Raw genomic sequence first — 21,856 nt, 5'->3', positions numbered from 1 at the left:
CTAGTTGGGTTCATTACCACTGAGCCATGACAGGAGCTCTCCCACTTTGTTTCTAATGTACATTGATTTTTAGTGAAGCTGAGCATTTTTTTATGTTTTTATTTTCTATTTGCTTATTCTTTTGAAAACTGGCTCTTTCTCCTTTTTCTAGGTAAGGTATTTGTCTTTTCTTACGAAGAGAAGAACAAATACTTCCCCTCGTTTGATATTTGCCATTTAAAACTTTATCTTTTGCCACAAAGTATAAAAGTATTTATGTATTCAAACTGTCAACTTTCTAAAAGAACTTGGAGGAATCCTGTCATATGTTTAAAAAAATTAGTTGGGGAGGGCTTCTCAATGCTCCTTATCTTACCTAAAAATGAAGTTTTTAAAGTTAAATAGGTGAGCAAGTAGTGTTTTTGTATTTATTTATTTATTTTATTTAGTCTTTTTAGGGCCACACCTGCGGCATAGGGATGTTCCTAGGCTAGGAGTTCAATCGGAGCTGCAGCTGCTGGCCTACACCACGCCTCACGGCAACTCCGGATCCTTAACCCAGTGAGCAAGGCCAGGGATCGAACCCAGGTCCTCATGAATGCTAGTCGGGTTCATTAACTGCTGAGCCATGTCGGGAACTCCAGTAGTGTTTTTAAAGCAGAGAAAACATAGCCCTTTTTTAAAAAAAATTATAGTATGTTCAAAATTCTAGAAACATAGATTCTTACTGAAAAGCAGAACTCCACTGTGTTCTCCTGAAAAGTATCTATTTTCTTGTAAAATGGTAAACATATGCCTCAAAATGTAGAATGTAGAGTTTTAAAAATATCTCACTATTCCTGTTCAGTGAAGGCCTGTTTGGAAACAGGCTTCTTAAAAGGAGAAAAGAGTTATTAAAATATTGGCAATCACACATATTTCTTACTTCATTCCCTTAATAACTAAAAGCCCCTAGTGAAATAATCTCTCTTTAAATTCTAAAAAAGCTCTCTTTGCACAATTTAGTGTCTGGCTAGAACTAAAATGGATCAGATTTAGGGGAAAAAAGCTATTTTGGCCAGGATATAAACTCTTAATTTTATTGGAAATAGGAAATTAATATATATCTAATTAGAATGCAAAAAAATTTTCCCATTATCTTCATGAAACCTTTTATTACAAAATCTATTAATATAAAATAATTTTCAGAACTTAAAAACAAAAGTCAACCAAGCAATCCAAAAAAAACATCCAACAACCACTAACTTTCCCAGTCTTCTAAAAAGCCAGACTCAGAGTATGTTTCTTTTCTCTCCCTCAGGAGGCAGTAGCCCTGTGCTGGTCTCCCTAGCTCCTGGCTGCTCTGTGTACAGTTTAGGAACGACATCTGCACAGACTTTGTCCTTGGAAAACTTGCCTGTAATTCCCCAATTTGACCCAGACAATCTGCTTGTAATGCAGTTTCTTGCCAGCTTTACAGTCATTGCAGTTCCAGCAGCCTTCTGGCATCTCTATGCTCAGGCACTCCGGGTGGAAGGAAGCGGGACATGACTCACAGCAGAGCAGTCTTCCACCTTGAAACAAATAAACAGTCTTAATAACTGAGAAGAGAGGAAAGAGAAAAAGAGAGAGTTATCTTTTAAGTGCATTCAATTTGAATCAAATTGAGGAAAATTAATAGAGGGGTTGAGTCATATTAGCTATGGATTAAAAGAGAAAGCAATGAACACACTTAGCTACTTCAGCCCTTTCCAGGGCCTCCGTGGTCACAAACTCAAAGTTTTTGAGTACTTTGAAAAACATTACTCTTTACTCCTCTAAAATGTAGGCTATTGAGGTATCAGTGTAGTAGGCAGCTAAAACTCTTAAAATATAACAAAATAGCTGCATAAAATCTTTAGAGGGAGGAGATTTGAGAAGAGATTTTCAGAGAAATATACAGCAACTTTCTTTTCTCCTTGAGAGCTAAGAAAGCAGCAATGGTCATCTCTGTATTTTAATCCAGCGGCACAGTTGACTCAATCCCTTTATAACAACATTAGCAAGAATGAAAGTAGTCAATAGGTAAAGTCAATAGGGAAGACCAGTATGCTTGTCTTCCCAAGTAAGAATATAAACAAGCAAAAGGATCTTGAATTGGTGATTATATTATCATTACCTTTTCAGTGAAGACAAAGAAAGTCAAACAGGCTATACAGCAGTGGTTTGCAACTTTTTCATCACCAAAGATCCCCTTTCCCTTTCTCACGAATCCATTTGTTTTCAAGTATTTTATCAGCCACCCCCCAACCAAAAAATGAAAGCCAAACCCCTGCATTGTAAAGTAACAATTTCTCCTGTTTTTTGTTTTCTTTTTCTTTTTGCCACACTTGCAGCAGGCAGAAGTTCCCAGGCCAAGGACTGAATCTGAGCCACACTAGTGACAACACTGGATTCTTAACCACTGGGCCACAAGGGAACTCCTCTGCCATTTTAATTAACCAAAGAAATATACACAGCCAATCAGAACTTCTGATCCCACTAAGAAAACTAGTATTATCACATAAAATTATCATAGCCAAATATTAAGAAACTTATAAAACTGTATTTTGTGTAAATGCGTGATTCGGTTAGACTTTCTGAATATTAAACATATTTCAAAATTGTTTATAAAATTTTCTGACTTCATATTCAGAACCACTGCTTTATAGCATAAAATTAAGTAAATATCAGTGCAGAATGGAGTACCACATACAAGGAGATCCCTTCAAGTTCCCTAGCAAAATCCTCTCCTTTGAAATGCACAAATGACTTCTGGATTAAGACCAAAACAGGTGCAGCAAACAAAGCATTATTTTTAAATGCAAAGAAATTAAAGATATTGGGGGAGATTAAAGTATTTCAACAAGTGACAGAGAAGAATGTTAACCACTGAAGATGACAATAGAGACATTTACTGGGAAAAAAAAATTCATCTTTCCATTGGAAAACCAGGTCTTTAACCCATGAGTGTACTGAGATTTAAACTCTCATCACGAAAAGGTTAAGAGCCCTCTGTACAACTTTATCAAATCACATGCTCCAACCTTTTGTGGGTTTGCTATCAATTTTCTAGAGAATCTTGCCTTCCTGTAAGACCTTAAAACTTCTGATTAACATAAAAACAAAAAGAAAATCCATATACAATCAGTGATGAATTAAATTACTATATTTCCTCTGCTTAAAAGCTTTTACTTCAATCATTGAGATTTTCCCCTTTGTCTGCAGATCTCGGTATGGATTAACTGTTCCAATTCTCCAACCTAGTGAGATTAGCTGCCTGAGTGCTCTTAGCCTAGGTAGGGAATTCTCCTGTTAAGTTTAAAGCAAAATGAGATAATTCTTTTTCTCCATCAGAAAGAAATGACCAATAGGGAGAGCAGTCTTTGCAAATAGCTTTAGAGAACATGTGATTTTTAGCATTGATGTGGAAAAGTCAGGCTGGCTGTTTTTTAACATTATGGGATAGTCCTGAATTTTACATCTTATTTCAGAGGAAATACAGACCCTGAATCATCAGTGAAAATCATCACGATTTTTGGACAAAAATACACAAGGGAAATAGAAAAATAAAAATATGAACAATCCACCTTGGTGCTATGCAAGAAAACTGCTTTAGGATTGTGAGAAGAAAGATATGGTTCAAGCTAAGCAAACAGAGGGCTCAAAATAATTTCAATTCATGTCAAGGTCAATACAGAGTACTGAAAACAAAAAAAACAACAGTTGAATTAGTCTAATTTTATAAAGGGGCCAGCAGGAAAAGAAGGCATTTCCTAAAATGCCTCAGGTAGTCTATTTGACCGCATCATGGACTTAGACCCATGCCCATTTTGTTTTGGAAACAGGTGGTATCACCAGTCAAATGGCATATAAGTGACCTCAATGGAAAACAACAAAAAAAGCCAACAGTTTCTCCAGCCTCCTTCTCCATATACTGATTCTAACCAACCTGCTCATACTTTTAGTCATGGGTTGCCACTTCGGATGTCTGACAAACAGCAAACGTTCATCAGCAGCAGGCAAAGAATGTGGGTGGGGTGGGGTGGGGGGAGCCCATTTAAAATATACCTAGTAGGTTAGGTATGGATTCAATTTTCTTTAAAGTTTCTGAGCCTGGCCCCAAATCATAATGAAATGTATACAGGAAAAGGCATTTTACCCGCTGGGATAACAACTTCTCAAATAATGTATTATTGTTAAACCACTTTTTTCCTCCTTTATTACATGTAGGCTATGTAAAGCAAAACACAAGATTAAGATTTTTTTCCCCATAGATTAACCAGGAGAATATAAATATACATTTAGCTCTCTGTGGATAAATTATCCATAAGCAATTCTTCGATTCAGCTGGGCTACCTTTCTATTTCTTTTTTTTCTTTTTAGGGCCACACCTGCAGCATATAGGAGTTCTCAGGCTAGAGACTGAACTGGAGCTGCAGCTACCAGTCTATATCACAGCCACAGCAACACCGGATCTGAGACGCATCTACAACCTATGCTGCAGCTTGCAGCAACAATGGATCCTTAACCCACTGATCCAGGCCAGGGATTGAACCCGCATGCCTCATGGATACTAGTCAGGTTCTTAACCCACTGAGCCACAATGGAAACCCCTGGGCTGCCTTTCCAATATCGAATGTTCAGGGCGCTCTCCCTAGCTGCCCACCCATGTCTCCTAAGAGGACAATCTTAAAAACATTTAAGAAACAAAATGATAAGAATGTATTCCAAAATCAAAATTTTAAGTGTCACTATCTTAGTTTCCCTTTATTTAAAAACCTATGTTGTTATTCAGTTGAAAGCTAGTAACAAACTACATCATTTCTATTCTAACATGAATGGTAGTTCTACATGAGGTGAAAGAGAGCTTAGAATATTCTTCTACATTAAGCAAAACCCTAGTCTTTCAATTTTAATAATCTATAGATAGATATATATATGGAATGTGTGAAAATTTATTCAAAAAGAAAAGTAAAAATTTGTAATAATGGAATTATTTTAAGCCCTTTTTAATAATTTTGCAGCCATATAAAGACAGTCACAACCACCAAGGTAGAATTTACCAAAAGCAACAGATGGTGCTTGACAGGCATACATTTCCCCCCTTCATTTAAAGAGAAAAAAAAAATAGGAAATGCAAAAATAAAAGTAAGAGATAAACTATTTTTATTATTACCTTTCTCACATTTCTTTTTGGAAGCTGACGAAGAAGGAATCATAGGTAATTTCATCAACTCTGCACGGTTTGATTCATTCAGTAGGTAGTGGGACTTATAGGCATAGGAACTGAACATGGGGTCTGAATGGTCCTGAACTATCAGCCCTATACGAGACAAACAGAAAGAAGTGAGCTGCAATGAAACTACCCATGATTCCAGGAGGAAAAATAAACACCTATTATGTAGCTGTGCTTTAAGTGGGGCGGGGGGAAGAATATGAAGAACAAGAAAGATCTGACAGAAGAGGCTTTCTACAGTTATTAAAGGGGGTTTTAGCTACTCACTGCCTTATCCCTACACAGAAACCTATATGCCCAGAAGAAAACTCCAAATGAATTTGAAGATGTAAACTGAATTTGACGTCATTCTGAAAACCCCCTCCGCAAACCAAAGCTACATTCCTTAATGTTTACAAGTTCTGTGAAGACAAACTAAAGAACAAAATGAGATATGACTTACTTGCTAGAAATAGGAACTATCTCCATAACACAGTTAAAGATCCACATTGATCTATCTATCAAGCAGCCCTGAAAGGCAGAACTGGGCCTCTTCTCTTCTCTGCTCAGATCTTTGGATACACCCTAGCTCCAGCTTTCTCAGCCAGAGAGTGAAGATTTTCTCTCTCAATGTGATACATGATTTTAAAGAAGCCGTAAGCTGTTGAACTTTACTGAGGTAATAGAAACCATTTAAAATTCTGACCTGCCATGTTAATAATAACCAACTTAAGTGCTTATCAACTTAGGGTTTATAAAAACATATAAATTCAATCTACCAATACAAATATCCAATTTGGAGGAAAAAAGGATCTGCTCTAAACCTCTGTGACCCCCCTCCCTGCTCCTGCCTCTAGTTAAGCTCATCTTAACTGCTTAGCTGCGGCTACTCCTAAACCCAGGACCTGTGAGACCAGGAAACTTTATCTGGTTACTGGTCAGTTTATAATGAGCGAAGAATTTACAAAACAGATCATGACTGCAGTTCACAGAGATTATTCTGAAAAGAGGGAAGACTTTTGTTTTTAAAGGGGTGACCACTTACTCATTTTCTGTGGATATTATCTTCATTTGGTACTTTCCTACACTGAGACTCAGGAAATATCTCTGACATGAATGGAACTTGAAATTGCTAATTGGTAATATGTAAGAATCTTCGAATAAAGGTTATATAATGTTGAATAAATTGCAAAAATTTAATAGAGAAAACTGCTGCAGTGGCTTTGAAATAAGAAAGAATGATTAGAATGTTAAGGAACTTTCAGCGTTCCTGTTGTGGCTCAGCAGTTAAGGAATCTGACTAGCAATCATAAGGACGCAGGGTCGATCCCTGGCCTCAATCAGTGGGTTAAGGATCTGGCGTTGCCGTGAGCTATGGAGTAGGTTGCAGACGAGGCTCAGATCCCGTGTTATGGTGACTGTGTCATAGGCCTGCAGCTATAGCTCCCATTCAACCCCTAGTCCAGGAACCTCCATATGCCACAGGTGCAACCCTAAAAAAGAAAAAAAAAAAAAAAAAAAAAGAATGTTAAGGAACTTTTATCTTATCCCACCCTCTAGATGAAAGGAAATTCTAGAGAATATACACTACTCTGAAATAAAGCTGAAACACATCCTATGGATCCATGGGGGGAGGGGAGAAGGAATGTTCCTCTAAACCCTTAAGTATTTCTAAAAATATTTCTAGATATTTCAGTCCTTAAGAATTTGCTTAATGATTTTAAATAACCAATAACTAAGAAGTAAAAGAAAAATCCTCTGTGCAGAGGGAGAAACTGGTATGAGGCAAGAAACAAAGGCAAAACAAGCTGTTTTCTAATACCAAAACATAAACAAAGTATCTCTTTTAATGTGTGGATTTATTACAATTTTATCTCTTTTAAAAAGGAGACCTCTATAAATACTGCTAAAAAGAACACATATCATTTACTTCTGGAGAACTTTTAAGCCCTTCTAAAAATCCCAACATCTGACCTATTTAGAATAAGTTTCTGTAAAGTACTAGAAAGGAAACTGAAAGGTTTCTGTTAACTGCACAAAGTTGCACAGTTAAAATATCTGGGAATTAATCTTGCTTAGAGAAAGCATTTAAATATAGCAAATCTTTCAGAATAACTGCCAAATTGATAAGCTGCAAATACGGCCTGTTGTTAAAACATGGGTTTTCCCTCATTTGCTTTTACTAGAGGCATATTAGTTAAACTTAACAAAACAGCTAGAGTTTCTTTAAAACTAGGTTCCTTGACAATAGATCATTTTCTACCTATCTTAAATTGAAAATACCTGTTTTTGTTTGTTTGTTTGTTTGTTTTTTCCATGCACCCAGGGCATGTGGAAGTTCCCATGCCAGGGATCAAACCCAGGCTTCAGCAGCACCCCAAGTCACTGCAGTGACAATGCCAGATCTTCAACCTGTTGTGCCAACAGGGAATTCCAGACACACCTGCTTTAAAGGTTGCCCAATTACTGAATGAAGTAAAGCAAAAGAAAATACTGGTTTATATACTTACTGATGATACTTGATTTGGAATGTATTCCAAAGTAGCCAACATGATAATTTTAAACTTGGTATTTAAAATGTTGGTTCAGTTATACAGACACACACACACACTCACCTAACGCCCTGAGTAAAAGTGCCTAGAATGGTAAAATATTTACAAAGCAACATGGACTTTGCTATCTCTGACACCTGTCTATTTAAAGGGCTCTAAAGCTAGTCATTCAGTACTATTATTTTCTTAGGGATGGGCAGATGGAAAAGACCTATGCTGACTTTTTCTTTCACTAACACGATGTGGCATGAAACACTTCAGGCCTCCTCCCTGTCTCATCCAGGACACAACTGTCATCACTGCTCTTCACAACGCTGCCCTCTACTGGCAGACTGTCCTGCACGCTTGCAAAACTCTGGCAAACTCAAAACAGTGTATATAATGGGCCCAGCTGGGGGCTACAAAAAGGACCAACACTTAATCTTTTTTTCCCCCATCTTCTCTGGTTATTTTTTTCGTTTTCTTTTATGGCCACATCTGTGGCATATGAAGTTCCTAGGCAAGAGGTCAAATCAGCTAGCCACAACCACGGCAACACCAGATCTGAACTGCATCTGCAACCTATGTCACAGCTTGCCGCAACGCCAGATCCTTAACTCACTGAGCAAGGTCAGGGATTGAACCCAAATCTTCATGGACACTATGTCAGTCAGGTTTTTAACCTGCTGAGCCCACAACGGGAACTGCTGGTTATTTTATTTTTTTTTAAAGAGAGTTACAAAAGTAAAACAACTCAAGGTCTATTACACTACTTAAATTTTTTTGTTTTGCTTTTTAGGGCTGCACCTGCAGCATATGGAAATTTCCAGGCTAGAGGTAGAATCAGAGCTGAAGCTGCAGCTGCAATGCCACAACAATAGCAACTCGGGATCTCAGTCATGTCTGCGACCTACACCACAGCTCACAGCAACGCCAGATCCTTAACCCACTAAGCAAGACTAGGGATTGAACCCATGTCCTCATGGATACTAGTCAGTTTATTTCCACTGAGCCACAATGGGAACTCCTATACTACTTAAATTCTATTGAAAATACTTTACAGTACTTTCACAAAATTAAAAAAACTGCCTTTTAAAGCAAAACCAAAACAAAACCAAAATTTTATATTCAGTATGGTCTAAATATAATCTAACAGGCCTGATATGCCATAGAGTCCTTTCAAATATTTCATTTACTAAGAGTTTAGAAAACTACGTACTTGCAGTTAAAACAAAAACCTGCATTTGGGGACATTAGTTGGTTTCTAAAATCTTTATTAAACACTAAAAATTATTTTTTATAATGCAGCTGAGATACTCAGTAGAGCTGGACACTCTGTATCATATTCAACTAAAGAAGTTCTACTTTACAGCAAACTCAAGTTCACTGACCCCTCAGGGACACAGTATGTTTTTAACTGATCAGTTTCCTGGCATAATTAAATATCAACAGCTGGCAAGTAAGAAAGCATGCATCGCCAGCTCTTAACTAATGTTGCCTTGGCTGTATCCCATCAGGCTTTCCTCAATGCCAGAGTAAAACATGATAAAACACAATATAAACAGTTAAAAAATAAGTGTGCTCATTTTGTCTTCTAAGTAAAATCTCAATTAGCTGAAAACTCTGGATTAAAGAATATGATATGGGAAAAGTCTACTTCAAATGGGAAGAACTGTTTGCAGAAGAGAAGAGAGATAACCCTTGAACAGTGTTGGGGGGTTAGGGGTGCTGACCCCCCCACAGTCAGAATCCACTGTAACTTTTTCAGTCACCATCCCTCCCATCTGCAGATTCAACCAACCTTGGATTGCGTGGTACTGCGGCACGCATTGAGAACAATGCACATGTGAATGGACCTGCACAGTTCAAAGTCCTGTCATTCAAGGATCAACTGTAGTTTCATCTTTTGATGCTCCAAACAGGAACACTAAGAACCCATCTATAATTCTATATCAATTTTATTAAAAATGCAATTATTACATTAAGCTAAAGACTTTAGCTTAATTTATGGAGGAATTACTATTCTAATGGTTTGAATATCTAACGTTATAAAAGGGACTGGTTACAGGAAGTGCTAATCTATCTAAGGGATATTGCTGAAACTTGATTTTAATGGGGAAATATGCCAATGAACTCAGAAAGACATAAAGTCACTCACCTCTTGCACAAACGAAACAAAAGCCTACATTTACAGCAGAGGAAGAGTTACTGCTCCGTTTGGAATGATTACTACAGATGAGAATGCAGGAAGACACAAATATGCTGCCGGCAGCAATGCAGGCATCTCCAGAGTGATACGCTACTGGACACCTCAAACATCTCATCATGCGACCTGTTCAGAATGATCAAGAAGGAATTTATGTGATAAGGCATCAACTGATATGAGACCTTTTGGGATCCAATGTGATGCTGAGTATAGTAAAATAAAAATGTTTTTCTTTACTAGTCTGGCTCTGCTTTTCCTGTGCTGTATGGCCCCTGAAAGCAGTGCCCATCCAGAGATCACACAAAGAAAAATCGGTTTGCTGCAATGCTTGAGGGGTGGTGGTCCCCCATACAGCACTTGAATGTTCCCATGGTGTGAATTAGAACCTAGTCTCCATTTCTCTTATTATCCACTGTGGATGAGCTGTAATAGGTATAGATAAACAGAGGGAGAATGCTTGATGTTCTTTATAATAATATGTACTTACTGTTTGCTACTGAACTTAAAAACAAAAGCCAAAAACTTTGTCCTCTTCCTCAGCTCTGTTTTACCTTTACTTGCTTTGTGGATATCTTTCTCCATAGAGCAGGCAGAGCAGCAGTGCTGGGGACAGCGGAATCCTTTTGATTCAAAGATGGCAGTGGGGAATTTGCGGACACAGGCTTCATGGTAAAATTTCCCACAAGCACCAACAGAGCAACGCTTCACATCTGTGCCAGACACTTTACATGAAAAACATGGGTGCTGTCCTGGAAAATTGGTAAGGAACACAGATTAAATAAAAATCTGATTAAAGCATATTCCTTTTAAGTGGAAGCAGCTACTGACATCAAAGAGGTACCTTTCAAAGAAATTCTACTACTATGTAGAAGAGTGTAACATACAAAAAAGGCATTGACTTGTTAAATTAAAATATGACTTAATAAAACCTGCTAGAATAATTGATTTGCTTTAATAATTGATGTCGATTTGGAGATAGAGCACTAAAAACAATTTAAATCTCCACTTCTCACTTTATACTAAAATTAATTCCATAGAAAACCCAGAACAGTATTTTTTGACACCTGGGAGCTGAGCATAGCAAGGTCTTACCAACACAGGATAAATACAAGAAATTACCAAAGAAAAGACAGATTCCATCAGATAATCACAATTTCCATTTGTAAAGCAGACATACAATGAAAACTCATAATTCTAATAAAAATACAGAACATCTTATTCAAGCTGTAGAAAATCAAGGACAAAGGGAAAATATTAAAATTACCCACAGAAAAGACAATTACCTTCAAAGAAGGAAAAGAGAGATGACTGAAAGAGAAAGAGGGAAGCCAAAAAATAAGGAATGCTATCTTAAAGAGCTGAAATAAAACTGTTACCGAGCCAGAATTCTATGCCTAGTGAATGCATTCTTCAAGAAGGAAGTGAAGTCAACACACAACTGGGGAGGAGTAACAAAACCAAAAGTTGGTTCTTTGAAAAAGATTAATAAAACTGATATCCCTGGCAACAAAGACTGATTTTAAAAAAAGAAGAGACTGGGGAGTTTGGGATTAGTAGATGCTAACTATTGCACTTGGAGTGGATAAGCAATGAGATCCTGCTGTATAGCACAGGGAACTATACCTAAGTACTTATGATGGAACATGATGGAGGATAATGTGAAAAAAAATGTATATAAATGTATAACTGGGTCACAGCAGAAATTGACAGAACATTGTAAATCAACTATAATAAAATTTTTTAAAAATAATAAAAAAATCAATTTAAAGAAATGTTTAATTAAAAAAATTAAAAAGGAGAGGGAAAGCAGCAATATTAACAATATCAGAAATGAAAAATGGTATATTAGTACAAATCCTAAAAATGTTTTAAAAAATAATAAAAGAATATCACTACATTTTTGTCAATAAATTTGAAAATTCAGATGAATGAACAGATTCCTAGAGAAACAGAACTTACCAATAACTGGCACAAAAATAAATACAAAATATGATAGGCCTATAAACTATTAAAGAAACAAACTATAATTAGAAACTTCACAGCAAAGAAAAATTTAAACCCAGATGGCTCCTCTGGTCAATCTGCCAAACACTTTAAGAAAGAAATAATGCTAATTAGAAGAGAAGAGAAGAGAGAAGTTATTTTGTGGTGCAGTGGGTTAGGGATCTGGCACTGTCACTGCTGTGGTGCAGGTTTGATCTCTGGTCTGGGAACTTCCAAAAGCCACAGGCTTGGCCAAAAAAAAAAAAAAAAAAGATAAGAAGAGAATAGAAAAAAAGAAGGAACAATTAAAAAAAAAAAGATGTAGAAATATAAATGCATCAAAGATGACAAAGGATCATGTTTTGTTATATAAAGAGTTCATATATGATGTTATCACTTATATGTGACATCTAAAAAATGAAACAAACCAATGAATATAACAAAATAGACTCACAGATATAGGAACAAAGTGATGGTTACTAGTGGAGAGGAGGTTGGGGAGGGGCAAGACAGGGACAGGGGATTAAAAGGTACAAAGTACTATATGTAATAAAGATACAGGGATATATTATTATATAACACAGGGAATATAAGTCAATAGTTTATCATAACGTTAAAAGTATAATCTATAAAAATACTGAATCATTATGTTGTACACCTGAAACTAATATAATGTTGTAAATCAACTCTACTTTAACCAATTAGTCAATCAATACAAAATAAAGCAGAATCATGGAGGGGAAAAAAAAAGAGTTCACATATGCAGAAAATATATGTAACATAAATAAGCAAAGACAACTTAGACTTGAATTATAAATTAATATAGAAACAACCTAACATAAAAATGGAAAAAGAGTATGAACAGGCAATTTACATAAAGCAGAAAGACAAGTAGCCAATAAACAGATGACACAATGCTCAACTTCACTGGTCATCAGATAAAACCACAAGTTAACATTTTAAGAATTCATCAAATAGGAAAAAAAGAGTTTGATAATACCAATTGTTGATGGGGGTAGGGAAACAGGCACTCACACACTGCTGGTAGGAGTTTAAGTTGGAAGGAACTGTCTTAGAAGAAGGCAACAGGGCAGCATCCATCTAAAAGAAGACATCCTACTTCTTGCTATCTGCATTAGGGAAGACTTGCACATGTAAAAGGATGTTGACTGAAGCACTGCCTGTAATTGCAAACAACTGAAAGCTGTAATAATCTGCCTTTTTAAAAATTAGGATTAGCGTTTACATTTTGTTTCCGTCTGGCATAAGGAAATTATAAGTGACTATTTATCGGCCATTTGGATATCATCTGTTGGGGAGTATTCAAGTCTTTTCCTCATTTTTTTATAATGCTATAAAAATTGTAAAGAAAAAAATACAAGAAATAGTTTCTGTTCTCCTTTTTTTCTTTTACAGAAAGTTAGATTTGGTTTTGGAAGTACCTAGCCATTACAAGTAAGTTGGCTAAATTATAAAAACCCTTTAAAATTAGTATCTACAACTGTGATGCTCAAATCTTTGTTGTTGTTTTTAATTGGCTTTGTTGTAGAAATAAAATACTGCAGTGTTAAAGTGGCTGAATTATAAAAATTCTTTAAAATTAGTACTTACAACTGTGTATGTTCAAATGTTATTTTTTTAATTATTAGCTTTGTTATGGAAATAAAACAAAGTACATCAGGTTTTTGTTGTTGTTATTGCCCTAGTGCATACATAAAATTTCAAATTATATTTTAACATGTAGGTAGATGTAAAGGCATTAGTATTGGCTTTTTTAGAATTTATTTTTTTAATTTAATTTTTATTTTATATTGGCATAGAGTTGATTTACAATGTTGTATAAGAGTATCATTTTTAAAATGACCTGAAGGGGGAGTTCCTGTTGTGGTGCAATGGAAACGAATCTGACTAGGAACCATGAGGTTGCAGGTTTGATCCCTGGCCTCACTCAGTGGGTTAAGGATCTGGCGTTGCTGTGAGCTGAGATGTAGGTCACAGATGTGGCTCGGATCTGGCGTTGCTGTGGCTGTGGCATAGGCCGGCGGCTATAGCTCCAAATGGACCCCTAGCCAGAGAACCTCCAAATGCTGTGGGTGCAGCCCTAAAAAAAAAAAGACAAAAAATTTTAAAAATTGAAAAAATAAAAAAATAAAATAAAATAAAATAACCTGTAGGAGTTCCCATCATGGCGTGGGGGAAAGGAATCCGACTAGGAACCATGAGGTTGTGGGTTTGATCCCTGGCCTGGCTCAGTGGATTAAGGACCTGCTGCTGCTGTGAGCTGTGGTGTAGGTCACAGACTTGGCTTGGATCTGCTGTTGCTGTGGCTGTGGTATAGGCCGACAGCTGTAGCTCGGATTAGACCCCTAGCCTGGGAACCTCCATATGCCACTGGTATGGCCCTAAAAAGACAACAACAACAACAACAACAACAAAAACCCTGCAGAGGAGTTCCCATCATGGCTCAGTGGTTAATGAATCCAACAGTATCCATGAGGATGTGAGTTCGATCCCTGGCTTTTCTCAAAGGATCTGGCATTGCTGTGACCTGTGGTGGAGGTCACAGACATGGCTTGGGTCCCGAGTTGCTATGGCTGTGGTGTAGGCCAGCAGCTGTAGCTCTGATTCAACCCCTAGCCCGGGAACCTCCATACGCTGCAGATGCGGCTCCTCTGCACCAAAAAAAAAAAAAAAAAAAAAAAAACCACCCATAAAATAACTGGTATAAATTTAAAAATGTAAAATTATTTTAAAGGTTAAAAGGTTTGACTTCACCTAACACATAAACTGCTGTATGTAAAAATGAAATAGGCTTTCACTTGCATAGGGATCAAAATACATCTAATATAAATGAAAACTGTCATAACTAGTGGCACTGTTACAGTAACAGAGAGCTGAGCCAGCAAGCCCTGCAAGACTTACACTTGAAGCTCTAGCATGCAAATGCATCCACTACCTTCCCTCATTAGGACAGGGCTTCCTTCGGAATAAGGAAGTAATAAGTAAAATTTCCTGTTATACATTTTATTCCAAAGGACAAATGAAAACACTTTCCGGAAATCGCATTTGTCTTAAACAACAGAAAGTGGTAGTATAAGAGCTTTTCAGGCATATATTCTGTAATACTTTTTATATGTAAAGTGTTTATCTTTTGATAAACAAACAAAAAACCTTCCTAAATGACTTTAAACAACAGTTCGAAGAATCTAAGTTTTCACTCCTAATATGTTGGCAGTGTATCAAATTGGTATCAAACCTGTTTTCATGTGATAATAAATAAATCAAAAACAATTTAAAAAACAATTACTTTTGTGGTTTTGATTTGCATTTCCCTGACTGCTAGGACGATGAGCATATTTTCACGTTTTACTAAGCACTTGTGTATTTTCTTCAGAGAAATGTCTATTCAAGTCCTTTGCCAATTTTGAGTTGGGTTATTTGGGGGTTTTTTTGTGTGTGCTTTCTTCTAAGAGTTTTATAAAGTTTTAGCTCTTATGTTTTGGTCTTTGATCCATTTTGAATTAATTGTTGTATATATTAAGGATCCAACTTCATTCTTCTGCACGTGAATACAGTCTTCTCAGCACCATTTACTGAAAAGACTATCCTTTCCCCATTGAACAGTCTTTGCACCCTTGTTAAAAAATCATTTGACCACATATGTGAGTTTAGTTCTGGGCTCCCTATTCAATCCCATTGGTTTATAGGTCTTTATGCCAGTACCATACTGTTTTAATTACTGTAGCTTTGTAGTAAAATTTGAAATCAGAAGTGTGAGTTCTCTAACTTTGTTCTATTCATTTTTAAAGCAAATTTTCTTCTTAAATTTCCTAATGGGTACCAAATTAGATTATATCCAACTTTTGCTGACAGAATTCTGCTGGATTCTGGAGTTAGAAGAGAAGCTCTAGAGTGTCTTAATACTGAGATGCATGGTCCTTCCTATTTGTAATTTAAATAGACTACAAATTAGAATGCTTAATAGGGCCAGGCAGGTTATATCAATGACTGAATGACTGTTTTAGAAAAAGGGAACGGTAGGGAATGTGGAGAACCAAGAGTACATGCCTGATCCATGTTCACACTTTCAAACTCACTCTGAAGAGAGTTCCCATTGTGGCTCAGTGGAAACAAATCCAACTAGTATCCATGAGGATACAGGTTCGATCCCTGGCCTTGCTCAGTGGTTTAAGGATCTGGCATTGCTGTGAGCTGTGGTGTAGGTCGCAGATGAAGCTTGGATCTAGCATTGCTGTGGCTGTGGTATAGACCAGCAGCTGTAGCTCCAATTCAACCCCTAGCCTGGGAACTTCCATATGCCACAGGTGTGGAAAAAGAAAAACAAAAACACCTCACTCTGAGGGCCAAATAAAACAATGTGCAGAGAATCTGACCCTGAGGCTACCAATTGGCAAACTGTTCAAGTCTAAATGTGATTAATAAAATGAGTTTTACACTGGGAAAAATATGTTTTATGTTTAAGGCAGCTTCTATTGCTTAATTTTTGCCTGTGTATGTAGGTGGGTGTGTGTGTGCGTGTATGTGAGAGTGCTCAGGATACATAAGAGCTCCATCCTACCCAGTCAAGGTGGTAGAAAGTGATGGTAAAAGAGCAAGGACTCTGGGTCAAGCTCTGCCTCCTGGGCCTAAACCTCAGTTTTACCATGTGCTGACTTTGTGACCTTTGGCAAGGCTGGAAACCAAACTCTAATCCTCAGTTTCACACTCTGTAAAAGGGAAATAATAACAGTATCTATTTCAAAATGTTATGTGGGTCAAATGAGATAAGAATATAAAATGCTTAGTACTAAGAGCAACTGGTATTTAGTGTTTGGTTAAAAAAAATTACCATTCTAATGGAATTTAGAACACACAAAGGATTTTGGAGGCATACAAATAAAAAAGTATAAAATAAATGTCTACAAGAATCCAAATAAAGGGGAAAAAGGAGTAGAAAAATAGTAAGATGTCAAAGGTAAGATAAGCACATCATAAAACTTGATATCCAATTGGCTCACAGTTCCTCACAGCAAAACAAAAGCAAAACCCACAAAAATATATACATAGTTCCTAGAGGCGCTACCATGCTATCTCCAGTTGACTTTTCACTTGCCTTATAGATTAAACAAACAATTCTACCTTCTGCTTTCTATGACTTTAACTAGAACCATGGCTACACGGAGAGGAAAATAAACTTGCATATTTCTTTCTCTATAAATTATTTTGATAAGTGGCAGTTTACATACGGTGGACAAGAAACATACAGTGACTCCAAACCCCCCATGTTTTACAATTAATTTCCAGTAACTGCATTTCTCCCTAAAAATACCAATCACCATGGTTATGGTTTGTAATGGAACATATTCCAGTCTATCAGAGTCAAATGATTGATTTTATTTTATTTTGTGGCCATGCCTGCAGGATGTGGAAGTTCCTGGGCCAGGGACTGAACCCTTGCCACAGTGGGCAGTGACAACACCAGTTCCTTAACCGCTAGGCCACCAGGAAACTTCCATAAAGTCAAATGATTTTAAAGCAATTTATTGAGCACAAAAATCCCAAACCTCTCTGAAGAATAATTCTTCTTTTGTATGAATTATACTTTGTATGGCTCTTTAGATAAAACACAAATACACCTGGATACTCTGATAGATTTTGCAGTAAAGGCACTGGTCGGAGGAAATCTGAGAGTAGTACTACTCTTTTGACCTTAGGAAGCCTAATCATTGATGGTCTTAATTTGTCAGAATAGTTATGGGAGAGGAGATAAGAGGTACATAAAATATGGTGAGAGAAGGGGATGCCAGAGGAGATGAGGCCGTTGCACCTTCCTCCCTACCCATCCTCAGGTCTACCAAAATGAGGAGGCTCACCAGTTTTACATTCGACGCAGACGAACTTTCCATCAGGGAGTGATGTCAATCCCAGGCACTCCAGGTGGAAGTGTTTGCAGCACTCTCCCTCACAGGGAATCAGAGAGTCGCTGGGGCTTTCACAGATCTGTAACATGGCAAGAAGCAGTGGTTCTCAACCCCCCAAAACCTCAGAGCCACTGGGGGGCCTGTTAAGACACACATTACTGGGTCCGCAGATTCTGATTCAGTAGGTCTGGGGTGGGGCCTGAGAATTTGAATTTCCAATAAATATCCTGGCAATGCTGGTGCTGCTGGTCCTTGGCCCTCACTTTGAGAACCACTGAAAGCAGATAACTATTTCTAGACCCTGCATGTATAAAGCTTAATACTTGTTCTTTTATGATTCCGTCTACAGAATCTGCATACGTTAACTTTTCTTCACAGGGCAAAAGAGTATTTTCCAAAAAGGGTAAATGTACATTAAAAAAAGCTAATACCAACTTAAATTTTAGGAAATGTTTTTGAAGTCAGCCATTTACATCCAATTAAGAAGGGTATATCACAACAAAGACTGGCCCTTCATGTGAATGATAACTATTCCAACTCTAAAAGGGAAGTCAAGAGCCAGAAATGGCTTTTAGATTTGTAGCGTTAAAGTAATACCATTAATTAGAAAGACACTACCCTCTCCAACAGGAGAAAGTATTGACGGGCAGCATATTATAGCAGTCACCTTTATCTCAAGCTGCAGGGCAGGGGGCTTGCCTACCTGACACACAGTGTCCTTCTTACACGTTCCGATGCCTCTTCTTGACAAACTTGAATCTATGGACTGCACGTCAGAAACGTCTGCATCTGCAGTGGCTGAAGGGCTATCTACTTGCTTCCCAAAGCCTACCTGTTATAAGGACAACATAACACATTTAAGAAAAATAAGTTTTCTCAAAATGAAGTGCCATGAGTCCTAGTACGATTTGCTCAATCTCTTTCTCTCCTTCCTCTCTCCCTCCCTCCCTCCCTTTCTTCCTAAAACCTCTGGACACCAGATGTCTGGTGTTTTGAGAGAAACTGTTAAAATTAAAAAACTATGCTTCTGGGGAGTTCCTGTCATGGCTCAGAGGTTAACGAACCCAACTAGGATCCATGAGCATGTGGGTTTGATCCCTTGCCTCGCTCAGTGGGTTAAGGATCTGGCATAGCTGTGAGCTGTGGTGTAGGCTTGCAGCCACAGCTCCGATTGGACCCCTAGCCTGGGAATCTCCATGTGCCATGGGTGCGGCCCTAAAAGACAAAAAGGAAAACAAAAAACTATGCTTCTGTAAGCATAGTTTTGCTGATCTATAAGAGATAAGCAAAATTTAAGAGCCCCCTAAGTTACAAAATAATCAAAATGATTTCTTTACTACAAGTATTTTGGAGGTTTTTTTTTTTTTGGCTTGACATGTGGAAGTTTCTAGGCCAGGGATCAACCCAGTGCCACACCAATGACAATGCTGGATGCTTAACTGCTAGGCCACCTATGAGTTTTTTTTGTTTTGTTTTTGTTTTTTAATTCCCTATTCTTTCCAAATAAATGAGGCCAAGTATTTATTACTCAGTGACTTGGTTTTGCAAAGCAAGGCAGTGTTGTCCCCAGACCCTGGGACATATTTACCTGCAGGTCGCTCAGGCCTCTGGAATCGGAGTCAGACGTGTCTCTGTATGCTGAACTAGCCATTTCTACATCAGTTGAGGCGCGGCTTCTTTTCTTTAGTGGTTTACAGGAATCTGAAATCTCGCTGGCACCTTAATACAACACACCGAAATTAATCCTAAAATAGTGCTTAGAGTTTGTTGTTTTAGTTTTTTTTTTTTGTGGGAGAATATTTTCTTTCCCCAAACTCATCTGTAGTGTAAAAAAACGCACAGCTCTCTTTGTAACACTGAAGTCAGGAGTCAAAACTTCATGAGCTTCTGACCTTCCTGATGGTGAGTGATTTAATTTATAACCGCTCTTGTAAAACATTTAATTCAGTGCTCCTGCTCTAAAGCTATTTTCGGGCAGCAGAGCCCAAGTTCCAACCTAAAAAACAATTCTAGCAAAAGTGCAGGACAGTGGATCGATTTGGAGCAATCCAAAGAACCATTCAATTTGGAGGGGGAGACATAAAACCCGACACAATGTGTAGCTTACAAATATGGTCGCAGAGACACCTCCATCTTGTTTTTATTAGGGATGTGACAAATCTTTGATTTGTATTCGATTCGTACACGGATAGTGCCATTTTCCCCCAAATTTTGCAATTCAGTTGATTATCACCCCCCAAATAAATCCTGGATGTTCATAATTGTTCATCTGAGCCTTCCTCGGTGAAGGGCATTATGGTGACCGTTACAAGTGCTGCAGACAGCTACCTATGTCATGCCATCTAGGAGGCACAGTGCTGAGGGCTGTAAACAGACAATCAATGTTCAAGTGCAGCCAAGTCATGAAGAGCTGGATGAGAGGCCTCTATGTGGAACTGGTGCGGGAAGAAATAAATATGAAAAAAAAAAAAAAAAAAAAAAAAGGCAGAGAATAGTGTGGAATTTTTTTTTTTTTTTAAAACTGTGTGTAATACAAATCCAGCCAAAACAATAGTGCAAAAAGTTACAAAGCAACAATCTCTTGGGCTAATGCAGTATAGGCTATACAGAAACAGCCACGATGAAGTGTGCAGATCAGGCACGGTGAGTACCAAGGAACCAAGGAGACGTTAACATTTCAACCCACAGTTTGTGTTTTGGATTTTTGTTTTCCCCCAAAATTTCCATACAACAAACAGACATCTAGACCAGCCCAGCAAGCTATGGTGGAAGTGTGCAGTCCAGAAGAGACCCTGGAGGAACAGGTCTCCCGAGGCCATGAAGATCCGCAAAGGCCGAGTGGGAGCAGCACTTGGTGTGTGGCCATGCTCTGTGGTGGAGGATGTGGGCCTCGTTAGACTGCTCAGATTACTGGAACCTCGTTATCACATCCCATCCTACAAGGTTGTCAATGAATGTTGCCTTACATCTATCAATGAGGGTGCCTGCCCGTGTGAACGCTGATTAAAAAACACAAGTACACAAATCTATCTCCTTCATTGCTGGTGTATGGACCCAGAACACCACCACAAAATATTTCCTTGGCCTAAAAGATCACTGGATTAACAAGGAGTTTTAACAGAGGAACAGGAGTGCTGTACTGAGAGGCTTTCGAAGGGAAACACAGGTACTGCCATTTCCGATGAGTTTCTGAAAATGCTAGAAAAAGGACAGACTGCCAGAGGCAGCTGCCACGCTGTTCTCCATGATAACGGCACTAACGTTAAAAAAAAATAAGAGCTTTTAATGATTGTAATGTATACAGTTTGGGCTGTTTGGCAAAACCCTGCAGATGTGCATTAATGATGCTTTATTTAAAAACAAAAACCAAAAAAAACCAAAAACAGTCCATGTTGAAATTGATCAGTCTAAGTTAAACGGTGGTTTTTAGGCTGGACCCATGATTTAAGCTGTACCCATCCAGCTCAGACCGGAAAAAAAAATCATCTGAATGTTAAAGCAATTGTTCAGAGTCTTGAAGAAGAAACCAGGCAGGAATATGCCATGATGATTGGCAAAATCAAAATTGAAAACAAAGAGACTGTTTAGCAAGCCGCCGACAAAGAAATCTTGCATGGAGACTCCAAGTCTGGAGTTTCTGGGATGAAATTGTACAGGAATCTCAGTCCACAGTTTCCTCAATCGCTGCGGAGACGGAGCTGTCACTGAATCTGACAGAGCCCTGCACTCCCCGGTCCGCCGACCCTGTGGAATGGTGGAAACACAACGCAATCAGGCCTCCTAATCTCGCAGCGATCGATCGCGATGTCTTTTCTTGGAGCTCCGCCAAGCAGTGTTCCCTCCGAGAGGCTGTTCAGTTCTGCTGAGGATCTCCACGGAGACCATCGCTGCAGACTTCTCCCCGAGAATGCAGAGAGGCTGGTGTTTTTTATTTTATTTTATTTTTAAAATAATGCAATTTGCCCAGAGTAAACTACAGGTATTAAATACAGTCTGATCTCACCAAAAAAAAAAAAAAAAA

At 37.9% G+C, this 21,856-nt stretch overlaps 1 protein-coding gene across 12 annotated transcripts in view; it reads right to left on the bottom strand.

Moving 5' to 3' along the window:
- NSD3 (nuclear receptor binding SET domain protein 3) overlaps nt 1–21,856 on the bottom strand; it is a 126,542-nt gene that overhangs the window by 20,087 nt on the left and 84,599 nt on the right. For 5 of the 12 annotated variants that reach the window (XM_021075908.1, XM_021075909.1, XM_021075907.1 and 2 more), the window contains 7 exons: nt 19,424–19,554; nt 18,539–18,667; nt 17,788–17,914; nt 10,483–10,680; nt 9,884–10,057; nt 5,156–5,302; nt 1,376–1,559 (listed from right to left, as the gene is read on the bottom strand). In XM_021075908.1, the coding sequence (XP_020931567.1) occupies nt 1,376–1,559; nt 5,156–5,302; nt 9,884–10,057; nt 10,483–10,680; nt 17,788–17,914; nt 18,539–18,667; nt 19,424–19,554 (1,090 nt within the window). Of the gene's footprint in view, nt 1–1,375; nt 1,560–5,155; nt 5,303–9,883; nt 10,058–10,482; nt 10,681–17,787; nt 17,915–18,538; nt 18,668–19,423; nt 21,580–21,856 lie in introns of all 12 variants that reach the window. The other 7 variants (XM_013984071.2, XM_021075911.1, XM_021075913.1 and 4 more) reach the window with 3 other exon arrangements.

Source organism: Sus scrofa, chromosome 15 (assembly GCF_000003025.6).
Source record: "Sus scrofa isolate TJ Tabasco breed Duroc chromosome 15, Sscrofa11.1, whole genome shotgun sequence".
In the NCBI taxonomy this organism is placed as follows: Eukaryota; Metazoa; Chordata; class Mammalia; order Artiodactyla; family Suidae; genus Sus; species Sus scrofa.
The sequence above is the reverse complement of the archived record's forward strand: the minus strand, read 5'-3'. Positions and strand labels throughout refer to the sequence as shown.